Source organism: Triturus cristatus, chromosome 10 (assembly GCF_964204655.1).
Source record: "Triturus cristatus chromosome 10, aTriCri1.1, whole genome shotgun sequence".
In the NCBI taxonomy this organism is placed as follows: Eukaryota; Metazoa; Chordata; class Amphibia; order Caudata; family Salamandridae; genus Triturus; species Triturus cristatus.
Genome location: NC_140593.1, coordinates 610,753,664 through 610,773,864, shown reverse-complemented (window position 1 = coordinate 610,773,864; position 20,201 = coordinate 610,753,664). Strand labels below are relative to the sequence as shown.

Sequence of the window (20,201 nt, the reverse complement as noted above, 5' to 3'; positions counted from 1 at the left end):
GGTGCAGTTCGTATTCCTCAATTTCCCCTTACTACCACGGACAGAGTGATTTCGCAGTCACACACACACATACACATCATACGCTGGTGGGGCCCATAACACCAACATTCATTCTAATCAATCTATCCGTACCTTACTCAGAAGGGGATAAACATTTGGTTCCGAACTACACTGCTTCCCTTGATGGGAACTTTATCTCTACTAACAAAACCCTCGCTTCTCTTCCCATCAAGGAAACTATAGGTCAATGAATCATTTAGTTGGGATTAGCTTAATGACTCCTTAATTATCTTGAAATTAAGCAATAATACATTTCAATGAAAGAACAACCCGACACATGAATTCAATTAATATTTCTTTATCTAAATCAAATGCAGGTTAAATCCTAGTTAATACATTTCATCTTTTGTCATATTTACCTATTCTGGCTATTTGTCGTTTTCTAAGTCAGAATCTGGTCCTCAGTCAAATCGTCAAAGTTCTGTTCTATCATGCAGAGTCACTGTCCTCTTCCGTCAGCATAACATCAGGATACTGGCAATGACGAAGTACGTTCTAAACGACCCTCTCTAGTCTACTATTATTTATACTAAAAATTACATTCTAGATGTTACAATCGTCATTTTCAGAGCTTCTCATTGGACAATCGAAATACATCCTAATGCATCAGGAAACATTCGATGTCGTTCTCACATATTAAAAGTTCCAAAACAAATGCATGGGAACATTAGCAATCCATAGTTTAGGTTGCAACAATTTCTGTTGAAGGGTTGGCCTTTCGCCCGGAGCAGCCTTGATGGGCACAGCGATGACAGTTCACCGGCAGGTCGCAGCTGCTGAAGTTTGCGCAGGCGCATTTCTCCTTTCCCTTCATGGATATTACTTCGTAAATGTCTGATTCAGTCGGCGGCCATTTTATAGCAGGCCCAAGTGGTCAACTTAAGCAAAGAAACACAAAATGTAATTAATACATAAAAATGGTTAAACAGTGTTATTTCCCTTGTTAATACCCATATGTGTGTGCATTTATCTAGCCATATGCAACATTCAAAGCTATTAATACTCGATTATTTAAGCATAATTCACGTTTACATCCCATAAGCAACGTTTATCCTATTAATATGCATACAAACTTAGTTTACATATTAATTTTAGCCATGCAATGCAATCCCACGTGTATTCTCTCGGTTAATAAGGTTGATTAGTTTTCCATACAACAACTGTTAATTATTATGATTAATTATTAATCGTTTTAATTCAAACATACATAAATGGATTGGGTATATTAAAGGAAAACATTTTACCCGCTCCATCAGTGTCAAGTTATGGGAACGAGCGCAAGCAGTTGCAAAGAAAGGATTTACAGGAGGAAGTTTTTACACTGGCTACCGCTGCAATGGAACTGCCACTGAGGAGCTTCTATATGGTTTGCTTTAAAACTGGCATCCGAAAGTGGGCACAGGTTCTTCTCAAGTTGCTGTCCCGTATATTGACTCCGGTGACCACAGGCACCTTCCACCTCCAACAGCCCCCAGCGCGGCCTACCGGGGCCCTTACCTTCCAGTAGAAGACACCTAGCCGCTCCAGTTCAGCGATGCTCACAGACCGGTTGGGCTGCAACTGATGTGGCTGCCTCTGGTCCTCCGAGGACTCGTCCATGTACCACGCTTCCACCATGTTTGCAGCTCTGTGTATGCAAATAAAAGCTTGAGTCACAAGGCAAAGGAGGAGTAGAGCTGCTTTCAGCCCGCCCCAAATGGGGACGAGCCTCGCTCTACGTATGCAAATAAAAGCCTGAGTCACAAGGCAAAAGAGGAGTAGATCTGCTTTGAGCCGGCCCCGAATGGGAGGAGCCTCGCTCTGTGTATGCAGGTAAAAGCTAGCATCACAAGGCAAAGGAGGAGTAGAACTTCTTTCGGCCCGCCCCAAATGGGGAGGAGCCTTCAACACACCACCCCCTCCCAGCTGGTGTCGTCATTCCAAGTGTGACAAAGTTGAGCAAACACCAAATTTGCCAGGAGAGGTGGATTTGTCATTAAAATAATTATCAAGTAAATCACGCATTAGAAATGTAAAACAAGAATGACATGGACCCCGAGCGCCAGGGGAAGGAGAGCGAACAGCGCCAGCCGGACGCAGGAGCACCGAGGGAGCCGAGAGCAGGGGGAGGGGACAAGCACCAGCCGGGCCGCTTCTGCTCGGTACGGCTCGGCCTGACACCCACACCGAGTAGCTTTCTTTTTTAACCCTAACCAGCAAGAATGACATATGGACCCCGAGCGCCAGGGGGAGGAGAGCGAACAGCGCCAGCTGGACGCAGGAGCACCGAGAGAGTCGAGAGCAGGGGGAGGGGACGAGCACCAGCCGGGCCATGTGGACGGGGAAGACGCCATGAACACCACCGTCTTTCTCCGAGGTCAAGCAGAAATGCCTCGGAGAAACGCAGCGTCATTTTCGGATTCGGGCGTGTTTTTCTTTCTCTCCTCTTGCCATTGGCTGGAATGTTTACATTCCAGAGGAGAGAAAGAAAGTAAAAAACACGCCCCCCGAATCCTAAAAAGATGGGGCTTAAATGGACAGACGCCCCTCTCCTCCAATGGCTGGCCTCCATTTAGGAAGCCAGCCAATGGAGAAGAGGGGCGGGTTCAAGCCCCATACTAGAAAACATTATATCTCGTTAAGCGAGACTGCGCAAGCGCAGCCTTCGCTAGCCGAGACCTAAAAATGGGCAAAGAAGGAGGAAGAGAAAAGAGGAAAAAACGTCACAAAGGGAGAAATCAGGAACGCACTAGAGTGAGATAAAGAAGTAGGGAGTGTCTTGAGTGGGTTACAGAGAACTGGGGTGGTTTCAAGACTACCAGCCTTGGTGTTTGGCACGCTGACATTTAATTACGCCAGATGTGGAAATTCGAGCACAGCTGTGGGTACATGCTACCATTCCCGTACAAATTAAGCACTGGATGGAATATGGGCCTGACGGGGGACTCATAATTAAAGGTGGTCTAGTAAGGAGATATGTGGCCCAAGAGGGTCCCACAGTGAAGGAAAATGACACCTTTTCTCTGGCATCTTCTTCAGTCAGACTTAATCCAACCGTGCCCCCCCCACCTTTAACAGCACATTTGCCTGTGGGACCCACAAGGTAATGGGGTACATGGGAAATGTTGGAGCTGCTAAAATAAATCCTCATTCTCCTTATTTCTGTGACACCTGGGAGGACAAAGCTCATGGCGCAGTGCTCCTCAGGATGCTGAAGGGCATATCCTAACAGCTTAAGGTGGCCTAAACGAGGCTACCAGACTGTAGGACCTTGTGGCATGACAAAGACAGACATCAGTGATGTAATTTGAGATGTCATCAGTGATGTCACTGACTATGTCACATACAGGCCAACCTTTCAAAGCTAGTCTCTCATCCCCCGGTTCTTGCATGAAAAAACCTGATTCCTCGGTGGACTTCTGTCGACAGGGACGGGTCTTGTGTGTGCAGTGCGAGTAACCTGTAACATTTTTGTCATGCCCTCTCTGCCTGCCATAGCACTTTCTCCGTGCTCCTGACCCGTAAGGAAAAATAAATGGTATTTGCAATTCTGATATGCGATCTTGCAGCAGCACAATTCCATCCATGACATTAGACCCAGAAACAGGTCAATGAAAAAAAAAAAATTCCAGATTATTTTTTTAAATCTCCCATTTGCCTCTTCTAAAATGTTGCCATGTATGATGTCATGAGTGATGTGATATGTGAGGTCATAAGCAGTGCAGTGGCGAAACGAAAGTTTAAGGGGCCCCCCTGCAATGTACACAGAAGGGCCCTCACTCCGGATTTAATACGGAGCGCTCAAGTTTAAGTACTGTGCTGAGGGGGCCCCCTGTAGCTGGGGGCCCCCGCACCTGAGGGGGCCTGTGTTACACCCCTGAAGCAGTGCATTGCGGGGCGTAAATTAGAGTTAGCTCAGGTACCCCTGAAATGGTTTTTTTCGGTGAATACACACACACACACACACGTATGATACAGTATGGCATTCCATGGTGAGGAGTGCTGCTATGTTCTCTTGCATGTTATGGAAATGTTGAGGTTTGGCATGGCCAAGCGTTGTACAGCAATGTAAGGCATAACGAGATCTGATACTGTGTGGTATTCATTTGTATTGTATAAATTACAAAACAAAGATAAAGAAAAATAAATTACAAAGCAAAGCTCAATCATATTTACAGTTGGCTATATTTTAATGTTTGCCCTCGTGATGACCTCAGATCATAAAACAGACTGGACTAACTAAAATAAAATAAATGCATACAATAATGTATGTTCACTATTAAAATATACAACTTTGCTCGAACAAAAGCTAAATTGGCACTTATTTTCTCTCAGCTGGGCGCTACAGCCAGACAGCGTTTCGTTTTGTGTTTGTGCTGGCTTTTGCCAAAGTATACAACACACAATGAAGCTTGGGCGTTACCGCGGTTGTGCAGTCATAAGAGTCAGTGTATAGGAATGCTGAGCTCGGACTGAACGCGACGTCATAGAGGGAGAATCGCCAGAATTGAGTATGTATACAATCTCTTGAAATGTGGCACCTGTCAGATGAAGTCAGCTCCTGAGAGAGCAATGTCCGATTCTTATACGCCTTGTGTGGGCACCAGTTGATGACATAGAGAAAGAAAGAGTTTTTTTTTACTGCCGCCAGGAGCTGTAACATGAAAACAATGCAACCGAAACAAGTGACTCCGGGGCATATCAGCAACAACCGGCGATAATTATCGCTAACCGCACTTAGCGCTAGGATAATTATCGCCGGCTAGCGTGGATTTTTATCGCTGAGATAGCGTGCTATTAGCAACGCTTATCTCAAAAGCGATAAAAATCCTAGCGCTAACTGCCTAACGTGAGAGTATCGCTGGAAACCAAGCGATAGTCTCACGAAATGTGGAGTTAGCTTGTTGATAGGGACTCACAAACTTAGCCATGATATCCACCTTCCATAGGATATCATGGCTAAGTCAGTCCTGAAGCAGGCGTAAGGAAAGTAGCGATAACAGGGGTTATCGCTACTTTTCCTGCCGATATGCTTCATAGCGTGGGGCTTGATGATAGTAGAAATGTCGCTCAGCGACATTTCTCCTGTCATGTTAGGTCAGGAACGCCCACTTTGCATCTCATTAGAGATGCAAAGCTGGGCGTTAAGATTTCGTGCGCTAAAGCAAGGTTTCGCAATCTAATTATCGCCTAATTATCGCCTAATTAGCAAGCGTGACCTTGCTAATTAGGCGATAAAATTATCGCCGCTTTTCGGCCGAAAACGGCCGCAAAAGCGGCGATCATTTTTTATTGCCGCCATGTAAATATGCCCCATAAAGAGTTACATTTTTGTAAACACGGAGTTGTTCAGTCAATCTTTTTCCCCTCGGCAATTTTATTTCTAAAGTAGTTAGATTATCAGGTCATAAACTGTGTTAACTGCCAAATAAACACGTATTTTCCCTGGTAGTTCGTGAATGATGAGGGCAAAGGTTCCTGCTAATGTGTAGAAAGTGTATTTTGAAATGGCAACACAATCTTTTTATCAAACTTTCGTAAAGCACGTGGGATTCTTCATGCATATTATTTTGAGTTTCTGATAAATGGACTAGTTGCTTCGATTCTACCGTTTTGATATCTAGGAGTATTGTGTGCCTTTATGGTAAAAGTATTATACACAACTTCCAGCTGCCAGTGCATGTTACCAAATATGTCATATCCGGCTTACACCAAGTTACCTGCAGTGAAACTCCACCCCCTACATAAAATGGCCAATAAGAGAAGTCCTGAAAGGCCCTGCCTGGTGTGAATATTGTGTAAAATCTCGATATGATTTCAACCGGAAGTTTGTGCCAGCATTGATATTCCACCATGTTCCTGGGATGATTTTCCATGCAAATTTTGCCAGGAAAATCATTGGTAAAAGATGTGGGGATGAGGGGAAACAGGCTGTAATTTTTGAGTGCACAGATTTCAATATTGCATTATAAAATCCTATGCAACCTGTCCAACTTTGTCCTGATTTGGAACAATACTACAATCTTTAATATTGTTTTTGCACTGGAGGTATTCCCAGGGCCATTAGAATTATGCGGCATATGCGGCAGGGGAGGACCAAATAATTTGGCAGGGTTGACTAAATTATACAGCAAGAAAAGGTAAATCATGCGGCGTACTGCGGCATATTGTGTGCTGGTATCACCTCATTATTTTGGCATTTTTACATTTTTAACTTTTTTGGGGCAAAGGTTTCATCTGATTAGTACCACTATGACACCCAACTATAGAACTAAGCAAAAGATAGGTGACCAGTCAACATTTGAGAACGGCCTACCACTACACGGCATCATATGTAGGCACATTTTTGTTCCATTTGATCTAGAAACAAATGTTTTAGGCTGAAATCTGCAGATTATGCAGCAGATGATGGATTATGTGGCGAATGCAGCAAGTCCATAATTATACAGAAAATGCAGCAGCCACAACATCGCATAATTCCAGTGGCCCAGGGTATTCCTGTGACAAAATATCAGGCCCTACATAATGAAGCCATTTGCATGTTAGTTTTTTTTTACATTTCATTGCACCTTTTAATAATCCTTTGATCACTTTACTCAGTTTTTGTTGATGTATGAATTACTTTAGAGGTGAAAACTGCTGGTACCTATAAAATATTGTGTCACAGTGGCACGAACATGAGATGGATTCCCAGCTAAAACTGGGATGAGAATGGTTTAAACATGGATGTGTTTTGACTCCCTTGCTATTTAGTATGTTTTTATGTGATTCTGTAGATGCGCAGAATCAACAGGGACGCTTTCCTCTAGGGCCCTAAGTACAAGTATATTTACTGGCCTTGTTGGAATTATGGGATGTGTGGTTGGAAACTGCTGAAATCTCGTGATGAAAGTTATCGGTAAAATTAGGAATTATAGGCTGAATTGGATTCAAAATTATTGATTCCCATGGTAATTCCTCATTTCTTACTGGATTCTAAAGGTTCGAGTCACAATAGACTAGATTTCCCAGGTTCCTGGAGTCAGCTGATCTCTGGTATTAGTAACTTCAGGAGTGAGGAACTAATGGCACTTTTCCTAAGCCAAACATAATGATGGCGAAAGTCTACAAACTGTAAGTAAATGTGCTCATGTGTGTAATGATGCATTTCTTCTTTTGCAGAAACCATAAGGGCTGCAATTGAATTAACATAAAGTTTAATGAGCAAAAACCCTGGTGATAAATGGTTATAAAGCAAAGACAGTGTTTTTGGCAAATCTGGGATGTTTTCAAGGTGGCAGTGGGAGGACTAGTCCTAGAACTAGAGACAGAGTATACGTATCTGTGGTATATAATCCACATGCTTTCCTTGCATTTATCCAGCATCTGCATCATGGATGAAAATTCTTCACTAATAAGGTCAGGACTTTGAGTGGGCCAGTCCCTCCGGGTCTCAGATCTGCTAGTAATTAAAAACAGACATTGAAACGGGTCCCTTTTGGCTCTCTATTAATGTCCCTAACTTTACTGGCAAACAAAAATGATGGACTTCTGAACACTGAATGTATAAAAGGTTAAGGCAATCCATGTCAGCGATTTAGTTCCTGTTTATATTTCAAATGTTTTAGTTTATCTCAAAATTTCTCAAGAGTGTTAGCTATTTCCAGGATGTTGTGTTTCTGTTTATTCTTCGTGTAGCATACTGCTCTTGCATAGTGTGAACTTAGGAGCATATTTACATGCCCCTTGCAACACTTTTGCACCGCCGTTGCGTCACTTTTGTGGCACAGCAGCGACGCAAACAATGCAGCCAATTTACAACGTGCGCATCTAGGGTAGATGTGTAGCGTTGTAAAGCCCTGCGTCACATTATACCTGCATCTGGTATAATGTATGCAGGGTGGGTGTCCCCACACAGCAAAGCCTCGTAGCCACTTCTAGGACGCCACTGCGTCAAAACCTTACGTTTGATTGAAGCAAGTGTAAGTAGTGACGCAGTACAATAAGTATAGGCCTCAACATGCATTGCTGGAGTTGCGTCGCGCTTGCGACATGACTCCAGCAATGCGTGAATTTTGGTCAAACAGATGCGGCAGAATTTCTGACGCATCTGTCAATCTTTGCGCTATGGTGCGCCTTATTGTAAATATGGTGCATCCATGCTGGCACAAGGGTATCGCAGGCTGGCACAGGGAAACCAACGCATCCATACAGATGCGTCAGTTTCTTGTAAATCTGCCCCTGAGTCTCCCCCCGGTGTTTATAATGGGCCACAATTGAGAGATATGAAGCTGAGACTGAAGGCAGTGTGACCTTCTCACAGTATCTGTCTGTGGGTCAAAAAGGTGCTAAAAAACATGGTCATAAAATCCTTGCCCTTTCTGAAGAGTGCACAGAGCAATGGCTACATATCCCAATTGCAATTGTGATGCTGTGCATATGTGTATAAAGTCAGTACACAGTTGTCAACATATTAACAAGGCAAAGTAAAATAAAATGCAGTGCTTACAGGTGAGTAGGTGTGCTGTATATTTGAGAGGGTTGTGAAGTGAAGGAGATGCAAGAAAGTGCATTCAGGAGACAGTGAAAAGAGGGTGTTAAAGAGGAAAGAGATGAGGTGTAAGATATGTAGATGGAGGAGATGTGGAGAGAAAAAGGGCATACACGTCTAACATTGAATAAACACAACAGGAGTGACTGAGACACTGAAGACCACTCACCCTTCCACAGGCCTCAGTAATGTTTAATTCGCAGTCTGACAGTTTCAGAATTGAAAATTTTTTTATATTAATTATTTACAAAATCATTGTTGTTACTCTGTTATCATAAACAACTATTGACAATGTCATTAGTCCTGGCTTCCTTTTGATGTATGTCTGTTGTAGTGCTATAGATCTAAAAGCACTAACAGAAAACTCAGAGACTCTGGTCAGGTATCAGACTATGGGAATCACAGAAATGTAGTTTTCGATTTGAAGCCACAGCCTTAATTTCATAGGACACACCCCTTTTAGAGATCTCTCCCCCACTTTTTTCATCCCACTTAAAGCCCTGGATAATGTAATTTATTAAGAGGCGATTCTTTGAAGAATCTTCTAATGAGTGGTGTGTGGGGGGTTGTATGAAACTGTTTATAGCTTTAGAAAGGACGATTTGGAGGTCCTGACTAAGGCTATTGCCAATATCTCAGTCCCTGCAACAAGGTTGGAAATGGGATAGCCCTAAATTCATCGTCTAGCAAACTGATAATTTCTGAACCTTGTAAAGAAATTGGTCCTAAATAAGGTCTTTCAATGTAAGAACACCTGTCTGGTATTTGAATTCTAATTATGTGAAGAAGGTATTCAATAAATACCAAAAACAAATGCAGGTTCTGTCATAACTTGCGGGCTAGCGCTTGCTCAAAGGGTCACTTTTTTCATGTCATATGTAGGTGATGTAAATAAACTAATGAAATGTGTTCTTGAAATCCTGTCTATATAACTAGTTATACAGGACGTAAAAATTAAGGTTAAGGTTTATTGTTAAATTTGAATTTTTTCATGACTGAATCAATTTTTTTCAAAGTTATTAAAGGCAAAATGAATCTATATTTGAATGGCATAAGGCATAATGTTGGCCGAATCACATCACAGACTTTCTACAAACTACTTACATAACTGGGAGGAAAAATCTATAAGTATGGTTAGACACAATCTGCTGCACTCCATATTTAAATGAAGTGGCACCTACCCGTCGTGCCTTCTTTCACTGTGCCCTTTACTCCTGCAACTAGTACCCTTGTACCCTCCACCAGCATCTTTCCCTTCCAAAAACTGTACAGTGCACTTTTGCTTTGTAATTAGGTTGGTGTTTTTATAAACACATATACGTACATACATGGGTTTTACCCAAACATCAAACAATTACATTAACTATAAATTGAAGGTAATATTTATTTTTGTCCTAGAAACAGAATAATTTGGTATAATATTCGAACCTGGAAGGGATACCATTTTAGAGATGTGCGTTTGGAGATCAGATAAGGATTATGTCACATTTGATATTTTTCAAATTTAGGACACAATCAGAGAATAGCACAAGAATAGCACAGCTTCCATGCAGACTTCAGGCTACTCTCAACGATTTGCATGAGTTCATGGCTTGCAATGTTTCATGCGTTCATAAGCTTCGCAGGTAAGTTGGCTTGAGATCTTTTACCCATTCAACACTAATGGAAGGAGTGTGGAGAAAGGTTTAAACATTCAAATAATTGTGCAGGACAGTAACCATCTTTGAAAAAAATTATGTATACAGTACACAGACAAGGTTCACTTTATGCATACTTGTATTAGGAATGCAACTTCTCTTTTGTTGTGAAGGTGGAGTTGAAAATTAGAAATGAAAGGCTGAGTTAGGATCTTATTTTTCATTTAAAATCTAGGGAAACGTCCTAAGACATTGCCTGAGACCCTAACTTCAGAAGAACTGGTCCATGGGAAGATTATAGGGCTGAGAGACAGACCCATCCATGATTGTAGATGGAAATCAACCACACACAGATTCAACTTAAAGTGGTGAATGGTCTCCTGTCGAGCAGAAATTCTATATTTAGCGGTAGACTTATCACCATTAACCAACTTGATTGGTATATCACTGTCAGCGATGGTCCACATAGAGGGTCCTGTCTTGGGAAGGCCGGGTTTCTAATTCTGTCGCCGTAGATATCAAATTATTCACAAAATGCTCCATTCCTAATACTAGATGCGTCTCGAACTGATCATCAAGAGACGCTCCCTGCTTTTTAATGGAAGCATCTCGTATCGGTTACGTGAAGAACCATCTATTTCTCCAGTGTGCTTCTGGTGTGGGTGGGTCCCACTACTTGGACCGTCGCTGATAGAGATATACCACTCAAGTCTCCTGCTAAATACAGAATTTCCGCTCGGCGGTGGACTTTTGTAACAAGAATGGAAGATACAGTCTACAGTCAGGTCATTATTCAGGCAACGGTTATGTCGAGACTCGATTATGCCTGTTATTTAGGGTCCAATAAAGCAGCGGTCTCGAGGTTGCAAAGGGCAAAGAATGCAGCAGCAAGAACAGTCTTAGGTCTGCGCAAATCTTGCTCTGTGTCAAACACCATCCGCCGTCTTCACTGGCTACCTTTGGCCAGACGCATTGAATTCAAAACCCTATGTATCTCTTTCAAGATCTTGAAACTGGCCACTCCTCCCATCCTGGCCGATCACCTGCTGCCATACGCCCCTACTCGGCTTCTCCGTTCACAGGGTCAACACCTGGTGGTGGTTCCGCGGACACGTAGAGTAAGGGCTGGTGGCCGCTCTTTTCCTTACAGAGCCGCCACTCTCTGGAACTCACTCCCTGGGCAGAGCCGTGGCCTTGATAATTATTTAGCATTCAGAAAGGCCATATCTTTGCTCTGCATCTTAGTCCTTGCCTGCTTCTTCTGTTCTGTCAATCTTTCCTGCAATAGCACAGGGACGCCCTTTCGCTGGGGCAGCCTTCGCGCTTTATAAGACACGATAACATAACAGAAGGCCAGAAAATATTCAGGCTCAAATATGTCAACTTTCCTATAAAAGGAGTCCACAAGAAATGAGAAGGAATAATTACAAATAACACCAATCTAAGTATAAAAGCAAATAGGTTTGGGAAATTAAATTAGGCGCTAATTGTGTACATATGTGGACTACCTGGTAAACAGACCCAAAGGGTACACCAAAAACAATGTAGGCTATTAATGTTACTCAAAAATTATATGAGGAAAGAATGTATAAATGACTGGAATAGTTAAACACTGTTTGTAAATTTGAATGTGGTGAATTAGGTTACAATCGAACATTTGAGGAATGTGTTGGAGGTTGACACTATTTTCTAACAAAAATAAAATGCAAATAGAAGCTGTCTGGAGTAGTTTGTGAGATAAGTTTTGTTAAAGTCATGGATAACATTTTGCGTAGATTGCGTGAAACTATTGTTGAGGGCATAGGACAGATAATCTAGCCCTAGCGGGCCACATCTGTTTTTTGCTTACTGCAGAAGCTGAATGGCGGCTCTGATTAACTTTACCACACATCTGCCTTTACTGTTCATACCTTTAAAATGAAACAAAAATCATTGTAAAGGCATGTGTGGTAGGGCATACTTGCTGTAAAATCATGCATGGTAATGGTAGTTGCGTTGTAAGTGCCGCTCTGTAAATGTATCGCCTGGTAACGGCTGCGTTGTATTGGCTGTTTCCTGTTTAGAACTAGAACAATTCATGGAAATCTTTATTTTGGTGGATCAAGAAGCAGAGGAGGCTGCACATGAGACAAAGACGATTAGAACAGTATTGGATTTGATTCACATTCTAGGGATATAGATTGTGTCAATATTATTATTTTGTAACCAAAAAAAAGAAAACAAAATGTAATGTACTGTGGAATTCTAGATTATTAGTGTGGGGAAAAGCTTTCACCATGGTAGTAATTTAGGATCTTTCTGTGTCACAACAGTTTTATTGAAAAACCTGGGTGTAACCCCATTAGCTATTGTCTACCGCATCAAATTTTACTAGAGAGAAATATGCATAAAGTATTTAAGCGACACCAAATAACATTAAATCAAAGAGACAAACCAATATAATTATCAAACCAAGGTAGTGAAAAACATTTAATAAATAAAATAACACAAAAAGGTAAAAAAAAGATTAGGTAGATCAGCGAGATTATTTTATAAAGTTTTGAGGGAAAAAGTAACAACCTACAAAGCATCAATATAAGTCAATAGTTGCGATTTTAGTCCAAAGGGATGGAGTGGGAGTTTGTTATGCTTAGTGGGTTGCACCAATATAAAGTTTTACCCTAGGACGTAGTTGAGTTTAAAGAAGTCCAAAACCTATAGCACAATGAGGCAAGAGGCTATGATGGCAAGAGTCCCTCTAAGTTGGCTATTTTGTGTCTGAAGTTGTGCTGAGAAAGAATATGAATGAGTGAAGCACTCAGGTAAAAGACCAAGGACAATTCAACAACTTCACACATGGGCTTTCCTGTTCTGTTCCTTCATGGACCTACCAATAGCCCAATCTCTTTGCTCTTCCATAACACTAACACCCTATATTCCCTATCTCACTTCTTATTCCTTACCTGTGTACCCCTCCCATGAGAAAACAATCCTAGACTGTCGAAATCTCTGAAACCTTAGTACGGTTTGTAGTTTGTTATCTAAAAACTAAATAAATAAATCAAAAGGTTGTCTTCTGGATGTGATGCATGAGTAACATATAGCGGGACATATTGTACTTGAGAGCTATGAAGCTATCTAAACCCTGATCCCAATTTATTTTACACACTAGGTTGGACAATGAATTAAAGAAAACTGTGCTACGACTCACACATATATACATCTTTTTCTGACACAATCATCAATTATTGTTTATTTCTGGTTTAAGACCCCATAAAAGACATAAAAATAGTGCACACAATATAATACATTTAAAATATAAAATATAAAATGTTTAAATACATACAAAATTCATACACAGTTATTTACAAATCTGTCCATATAGGGGTCTGCACTTCACAATTAACTGATTTCAATGATGCCTGAGTATGAACTCAAGGCCCCAGTCGTATCTTTATTATTCCTACAAAAATCATATTTTCGCACCGATCATATATTCGCACCGACCATAAAAAATGATTAGTGAGAATATTTCCAGGTACTCCTAAATAATATTGGGTCAGAAAAACCATGAGCAGGATCTCAGTTATACCATAGGCCAAAGCAAAAATCTCAACCGCTTTCTTTCTAGTCACCATACAGAGTGTAGAACTTACCTAATCGCAAAAAAACAATGAGTGGAGTAGTATCTGTTTGAAGTACTCAAGAGGCAATGTGGTAGCGTCAGAAGACACATTCAAACATACGGGTCTAAGCTACTTCCTTTTAGCCCTTTTGTCCACTGGGCAAAATACTACTGCATGTTCTAAATCCTCTATTACAACAGTACGAAATTGACAGGCACCTTGATCATCGGAGCTATGCTTCCACTTATGAGTGAACCTATTCAATAATAATGCTCCTAGTCTAAATTAAATGTACAATGTTGTACCCCAGTGTAGGCTAATATCATCCCTACAGGGTTTAAGATTGGGGATAGGCTTGCAGGCCATAAACCTATCCGTCAGGCTATTCGGTTTTATATTTCTGTGGCACACTTCTAGCAGATGGTTCCAATAGGCAGATTTTACTATGTCCAGAGTTCCCCTGTTAATGGTTGAACCAGAAATCTTCCAACCCCAGGACCTGGATTTTATATGGCAAATCCAAGCTATAGTTCTAGATATTCAAAATATCTCTGTATTATTATATCACAAAGACCCATGCATGACTCCGCCAGTGCACCTCCATTCTACACACCTTAATACAGAAACAGCTCAAGTCTGCAGCAACACTTGATTTCACAGTGGCTCATCGCATTTGTGGCTCTGCCGGTGCTCCTATTTCCTGACTTCTAGGTGTGTGGACACATTGTGCCTAATGACTCTGTCCTGAAATTGTGCCTCCTATCAGAATGTTTAGACTCACTCCTATCTCTTCTGATGACCCTCAATCCTGCAGCAGCATCCGCTATTTTACTGCTAACACGCACAGACTGGTAGCTAGCCGGCTGTTCATTACACAGTTTGCCACTACATATATGCCAGCTGCATAACTGCCAACTCACACGGTGCCACCGTGCCACACACAATGTCGACTCCCATCACACGGTCTCCCGGTCCATTAAGGGTGTGAAAACACCCCAGGATGTCGGCACCAGCGTCAGCAAGCTTTTTAGGTCTCACCTGACCCAGCGCATGCGCTGGTCTGGCGAGACTTATTGAGAGGGCTCCAAAAAGTGCTACCAGGCCAGCCTAGAGCTACCGTGCATATGCGCGGGCGCGCGCATTGCGATTTACCGCGATTACTTTCACTTTTGCGGCCGCTTTGATGTGTGATCGCGATCACTTTCACTTTCACGGCCGCACGGCCGCTTTGCATAGCCAATAGATCTCGCTTTTGGGACCTTATAAGTATTTAGTTATGCAACTGTTGCATGGCTAAACACTTATAAGGTCCCAAAGGCGAGACCTATTGGCTATACCAATGCTTGTTTTCTTTTGAAGAGGGAGATTGGGGATGGAGTGGGGTTCAAAAGTGCCTTGTAGGTTCTTCTCAGCACGAGGCCCCGCCTCCTTCAAGGCCTTGCCCCCTCATCACACGGTGAGAATGTTCGTCAAGTTGGCAGGTATGCAGCTGATAAAATACCATTTACCTGGCTGTCTGACATATAACATGTTCACACCAATCCAGCCCACTGACACTCTAATAATATTATCTACCTGGTGTTACTGGTCATGCTGTCGATAGTAAACAAAAATGCTGGCTGCATTAAAAATAGCTCTTTTTAAATTGTATTTATCAGGCATACAGAAATAGAAATGTACACACTTTCTACAGTTTATCCATCTTCTATTTCCACAAGAGTTGGTTAAGATGATACTGAGCTATTCTTTGTAGACAGTCCCTAAGCATGTTTTCGCTTGGTTTCACCTCACGCTAAAATTGTTTTCTGCATGTGAAAACAGTCACCACGAACATCCTCCGGGTAGTAACATGTACCTTTGAAAAAATTATTTCAGGGAGGCTATTTTGAAACAGTCTAGCATCAAATAGGCATACTATAACAATTTCATTAAAAAAAACATTTGACTAGCCATATTTTTTTAACAGTTTCAAATAATGTTTTGGTATTATGCCCACACTTCAAAAACATTAGTACCTTTCGCACACCATCTGCATTCTGAACACTGCAGCCAGACAAATTGCTGTGTTTTATTCTTTCAACTAAAATAATGACATTGTGGTAATTGCAAACTACAAACACTATTCTTTCAAGGAGTGCAGTTTTAAAGTGTGTGAAAATGCATGTAGTGTAGCCCTGGGTATCTTATACTGTTCCCAATCACACAACTACACTCTGATGTCTAATGTTAATGATGAAAAAGGATGGACAGGGTGCTAGGACCGTTAAACAACTATCCTCATTACTGCACTTTTCCCTATCTGTTCTCCTGTCAGTGAAAACAAATTCTGTCAATTATTAAGGCACACGAGCTACACAATATTCATAAATAGGCTGTGAATGTAAACGTTTATTTTACCTAAATAATACAAAAAACAAAATAAAAAGTTTAAACGTTCTGCCCACCATAACAAAATAAAAGTCAGAAAGTTATACCAAATTACAAGTGAATGGTAAACCTTAAATTTCTTATAAAAAGGCTAACAATGATTTCAAAATAAAGCACTGATAAACCCTTCCAAGACAATAGGGGTGATTACGATCCCTATGAACCCGATACTGACAGGCTGGGGCCATTTTCCTCCTGCCATATTATAATGGCGGGCGGTACTGTGGCGGTCAAAAACTCTGACCATCACACATCCAACCGGCTCCTTGAGCCTACCGGTGCTGTGAAGGTCCTCATATTCCCATAAATGGTGGTGGTGCCTACCAGGCACCGCCGTTGGGATTACCATGGACCATCCCCGCCAGCCTTTCCATGGCGGTTAACCTGCCATGAAAAGGCCGGCGGGGATGGACTTTGGGGGCCCTTAGCGGGCCCCCCTTTCACCCGGGCACTTTGGTTTTGAGGTTGGGGGGCACCACCTACATTTTCCTGCACCATGTGGCAGGCACCGCGTGGTGCCTGACAAATAGTGCAGGGAAATGTAAAAAGTACATTTATAACATTGCGGCAGGTGCTGCAGCCAGCAGTACCCTCCAAAGTGTTAAATATGGCATTTGCAGCTGCCGTGGTGGCGGCCGCATTGTAATACCACCTGTGGGATCGACATCTTGTAGGTGGGCAGTCCCACTCCCCGAGACGATGGCGAAAGGGCTAAAGTCCTTCCGCCACCGTAATCAGCCCCAAAGTGACCAACTGAGTAAAACAGTGATTCAATTTTTTGCCTTTTAGACACCTAAGAATTTCTAGCCTCAAGATAGATCCATTCCAAGATGACCACAAAATCACTTGAGACTTTCAGCTCCTGACTACTAAGAACAAATTTCGAAATGTAATGCCTTGAAAGTCAGCTATAGCAACTTCAAATTCTGGATGGTCTTGAATGGAATACTGTGCAAACTCTAAAGTGTGGTAATGATTGGTCTAGACCTTTTGGCTCCGCCCACAAGGTTTGACTTCGGCCAATAAGGACAAGGCTTCATACATGACTTACATATAGGGTTTCTCTTCTCATAGTGTTGATTATGTTGTGTTTTCTCTAGAGTTTGTCGGTGAGATAGAATGACATTACACTAATTTGACACAATAAATAATGCAGTAAATAATGATGGATAATTATGTGGGAACGGTGTAAATATTTCCCCCTTCTTTTCAAATTGGCAATTGATGAGAATAAAGCAGAACACAACGTTTTGTATTTAAAATGGATCCCCGGGCCTGTGTCAATTAGTTTTTATTTGTTTTCCTAGGTGTGGCAGAGATATCAGGGCAGAAACCCGGCTGTGTTCCAGAATGTTCTGGTAAGCTCAACAAACTAAAATTCTTCACAGCACCATCAGATGAATGAATCTGTACTCTGAGGCATGTTTCTAATTAAATCTAGCTTCAGGGATATGTAATGGATTATACTATAGCTACGAGTATCATGCAAGCCGTGTGTCCCACAGCGTTCCTTTGTAGTGATGTATTTCTCAACTATGAACGTGTATGACATATTTATGACCAAACTTTTAAAGCAACTCCCACTAATGAAATAGTTTCCCTCCAGAACTACAGTTGAAAATAAAATTGCCCATGTCATTAAAGGCCAAAATACAAAACAGAAGACTAGGGATTAGATGTACTAAGGTTTGGTTCTGAAAAAGCGTTTGCAAATTACACTCAAATTTTTTGATAATCCAATCTGATTTTGCGAACTGACCTATGTACTAATAGGTCATTTTGTAAAAATGGAAATCACAGTGGGTTGTTCAGGACCTGTTGTGAATATTTCTTAGGCAAGTTGCAATTTGTGAGCCCCTTTGATTGGCTTGAATCCCTGGGATGGTGGCCTAAAAGGGACGACAGACCACCGTCCCATTTATTGCATTTCCGAATGGAAACTTTTTTCTTAAAGCAGCCCGAGGAAAGATGACTGCTTTAAAAAAAGATTTTCAGTTATACATCAGTGTAAGTGGTCAACGGTTTGTGTCAATCACTGATATATACTTTACTGACAATTTGGAAGGAATGATCAAAAGACGCCCCTTCCAAATTACGATTTCACCCATAATGTGATTCAGAAAATAATCTCAAAATGGGGTTAAAACATTGGATAATTTGATTTTACAGTTGTAAAGCTTGTGATTTTGTAAACTGCAGGGGTTGCAGATGTAAAATCCCATAGTACATGTGGCCCACAGCCTTAACTGACAGGAGTGTTCTTTCTATTACACAATTGGTCTTTTTTCTTAAGGGGTTTATTTCTGCATGATGTGGTTCTGATATTACATAGTCTTGTTTTGTATGTATGCATTGTATAAGACACATCATCTGTCCTGATGCTATGTGTACAGATCTGATATATATATTAGGGTCTAACAGATCTCTGCTTCTGGATTCATCTCAAAGAACCTTATTCACTGTCATCAAGGGTGAGCATCCAAAATGGTATTGTTCACACCTGGGATATATATGTCTGCCCTTTACTTTATTTTCTTGCAAAAGCACACCTACATACTCCTTATTGAAAGCACAGTACTTTCACTTTCTATCTACTGTGCACTACCTAGCAGATGGATACATCTCACCACCGACTTGTTGTCCACAGCGCTTCTAGCTTTCCTCACATTTCCAAATAAGCTATGCTATTTACTGTTATTTTCAGACCATTGGTCATTATCCTGCACCATTCAACCCCACTTCTCCACTGCTTCAAAAAGCACAGATTTGCATCAAAAAACAACAGGTTCAAATTTATCCGCATACAAATTTCAAATAATGTGATTTGCCAAATTCGATATATGAGCAATCACAATAGTTTAATGTCAGATTTTGGGTTCTCATTCAGAATATTAGTTGGAGAAGCTTAGCCAGTCCAAGAAATATAAAGAGTGTTGATTTGCTTCTGAAAGAAATGTGTGTCAGAATTTGTCTAAAAGCCCAAAAGAGAAACAACTGTTCTATATTGAAGCTATTAGTTAGATAAGTGAGCTTCAGTTGAAAAATGTAAACATTGAGGATTGGTTGGTGTCTATACCAGGAATGGCCAGTGTTCAAAGGGAGAGTTATTCAAAAACTGGACAATAAAATTCAATTCACTTTTTGATCTCCAGATGCATTATCAGACAATGTTTATTTAAAATATTTTTTATTTTACACCTAAATAATAGCATGGCTCCCGAAAAGAGCGGCCTTCTTATAATGCCCATTTAGGCAAGGACAGAAATAGCAAACGTTTCCACACACACTTCCATGTGAAATAATATAATGCTTCATGCATAAATATTGCATGTGTTACTAGGGTCAAACTTAGGGGAAGTGGCCACTGTAAATGGCCCAGAATTCAGCAATGGCATGCAGAAATGTGTGCTGAAACACCATTTTCTGATGCTATTCCACATAACAGAATGACTACATAGGGGATTACTTGTAAATTCATGGTATCTCTGCATCCCAGAGGAATGGATACCTGTAGTGTCGGTAATTACTATTATAATGGGGTCCATTTGTATGCCTACCCTGATTTCTAAAACGTACATGGTCTTGAAGTATGCACCAATGTTGTGCAGTTAGATGTTCTTTGCTCCCTATTAATTCCCTATTTTAATCAATTCCAGATCTGAGGCTGTGAAGTAGGTTCAGCCTGCCTAGGTCTCATGTGTAAAGCATGTTGGTAGACCGTATAGTGAGTGGAGTGCAGCTACATTAAAACCAATAGACACATTAAAAACATTCACACACTGTTGTTATGAAAGGGTGCCACAGAGGTCCTGATTGAATACAGATTCCTGCAGTTTTCCCCAGGGAGTACTTGAAATTTGAAGGTATTTACCACACTTGGCAAATAGCTCACTGGAGATTAATGGTATACACTGGTTGTGGTCAATGATCCACCTTGTTCTGGTCCATGTCGTAACCAGGTCC

At 41.3% G+C, this 20,201-nt stretch overlaps 1 protein-coding gene and 1 long non-coding RNA gene across 2 annotated transcripts in view; one reads left to right on the top strand and one right to left on the bottom strand.

The window, feature by feature from the left end:
* Positions 1 to 20,201, top strand: part of APOLTP (apolipoprotein lipid transfer particle homolog) — a 1,292,669-nt gene that overhangs the window by 111,560 nt on the left and 1,160,908 nt on the right. Inside the window, exon 2 of the mRNA XM_085632129.1 lies at positions 17,546 to 17,596. Coding sequence (XP_085488255.1) covers positions 17,546 to 17,596 — 51 coding nt within the window. The remainder of the gene's footprint in view (positions 1 to 17,545; positions 17,597 to 20,201) is intronic.
* The window catches only part of LOC146789788 (uncharacterized), a 35,805-nt gene continuing 15,946 nt past the window's right edge, over positions 343 to 20,201 (bottom strand). The window contains exons 2-3 of the long non-coding RNA XR_014970169.1: positions 1,558 to 1,687; positions 343 to 938 (exon numbers count right to left, since the gene is read on the bottom strand). This is a non-coding gene — a long non-coding RNA (uncharacterized LOC146789788). The remainder of the gene's footprint in view (positions 939 to 1,557; positions 1,688 to 20,201) is intronic.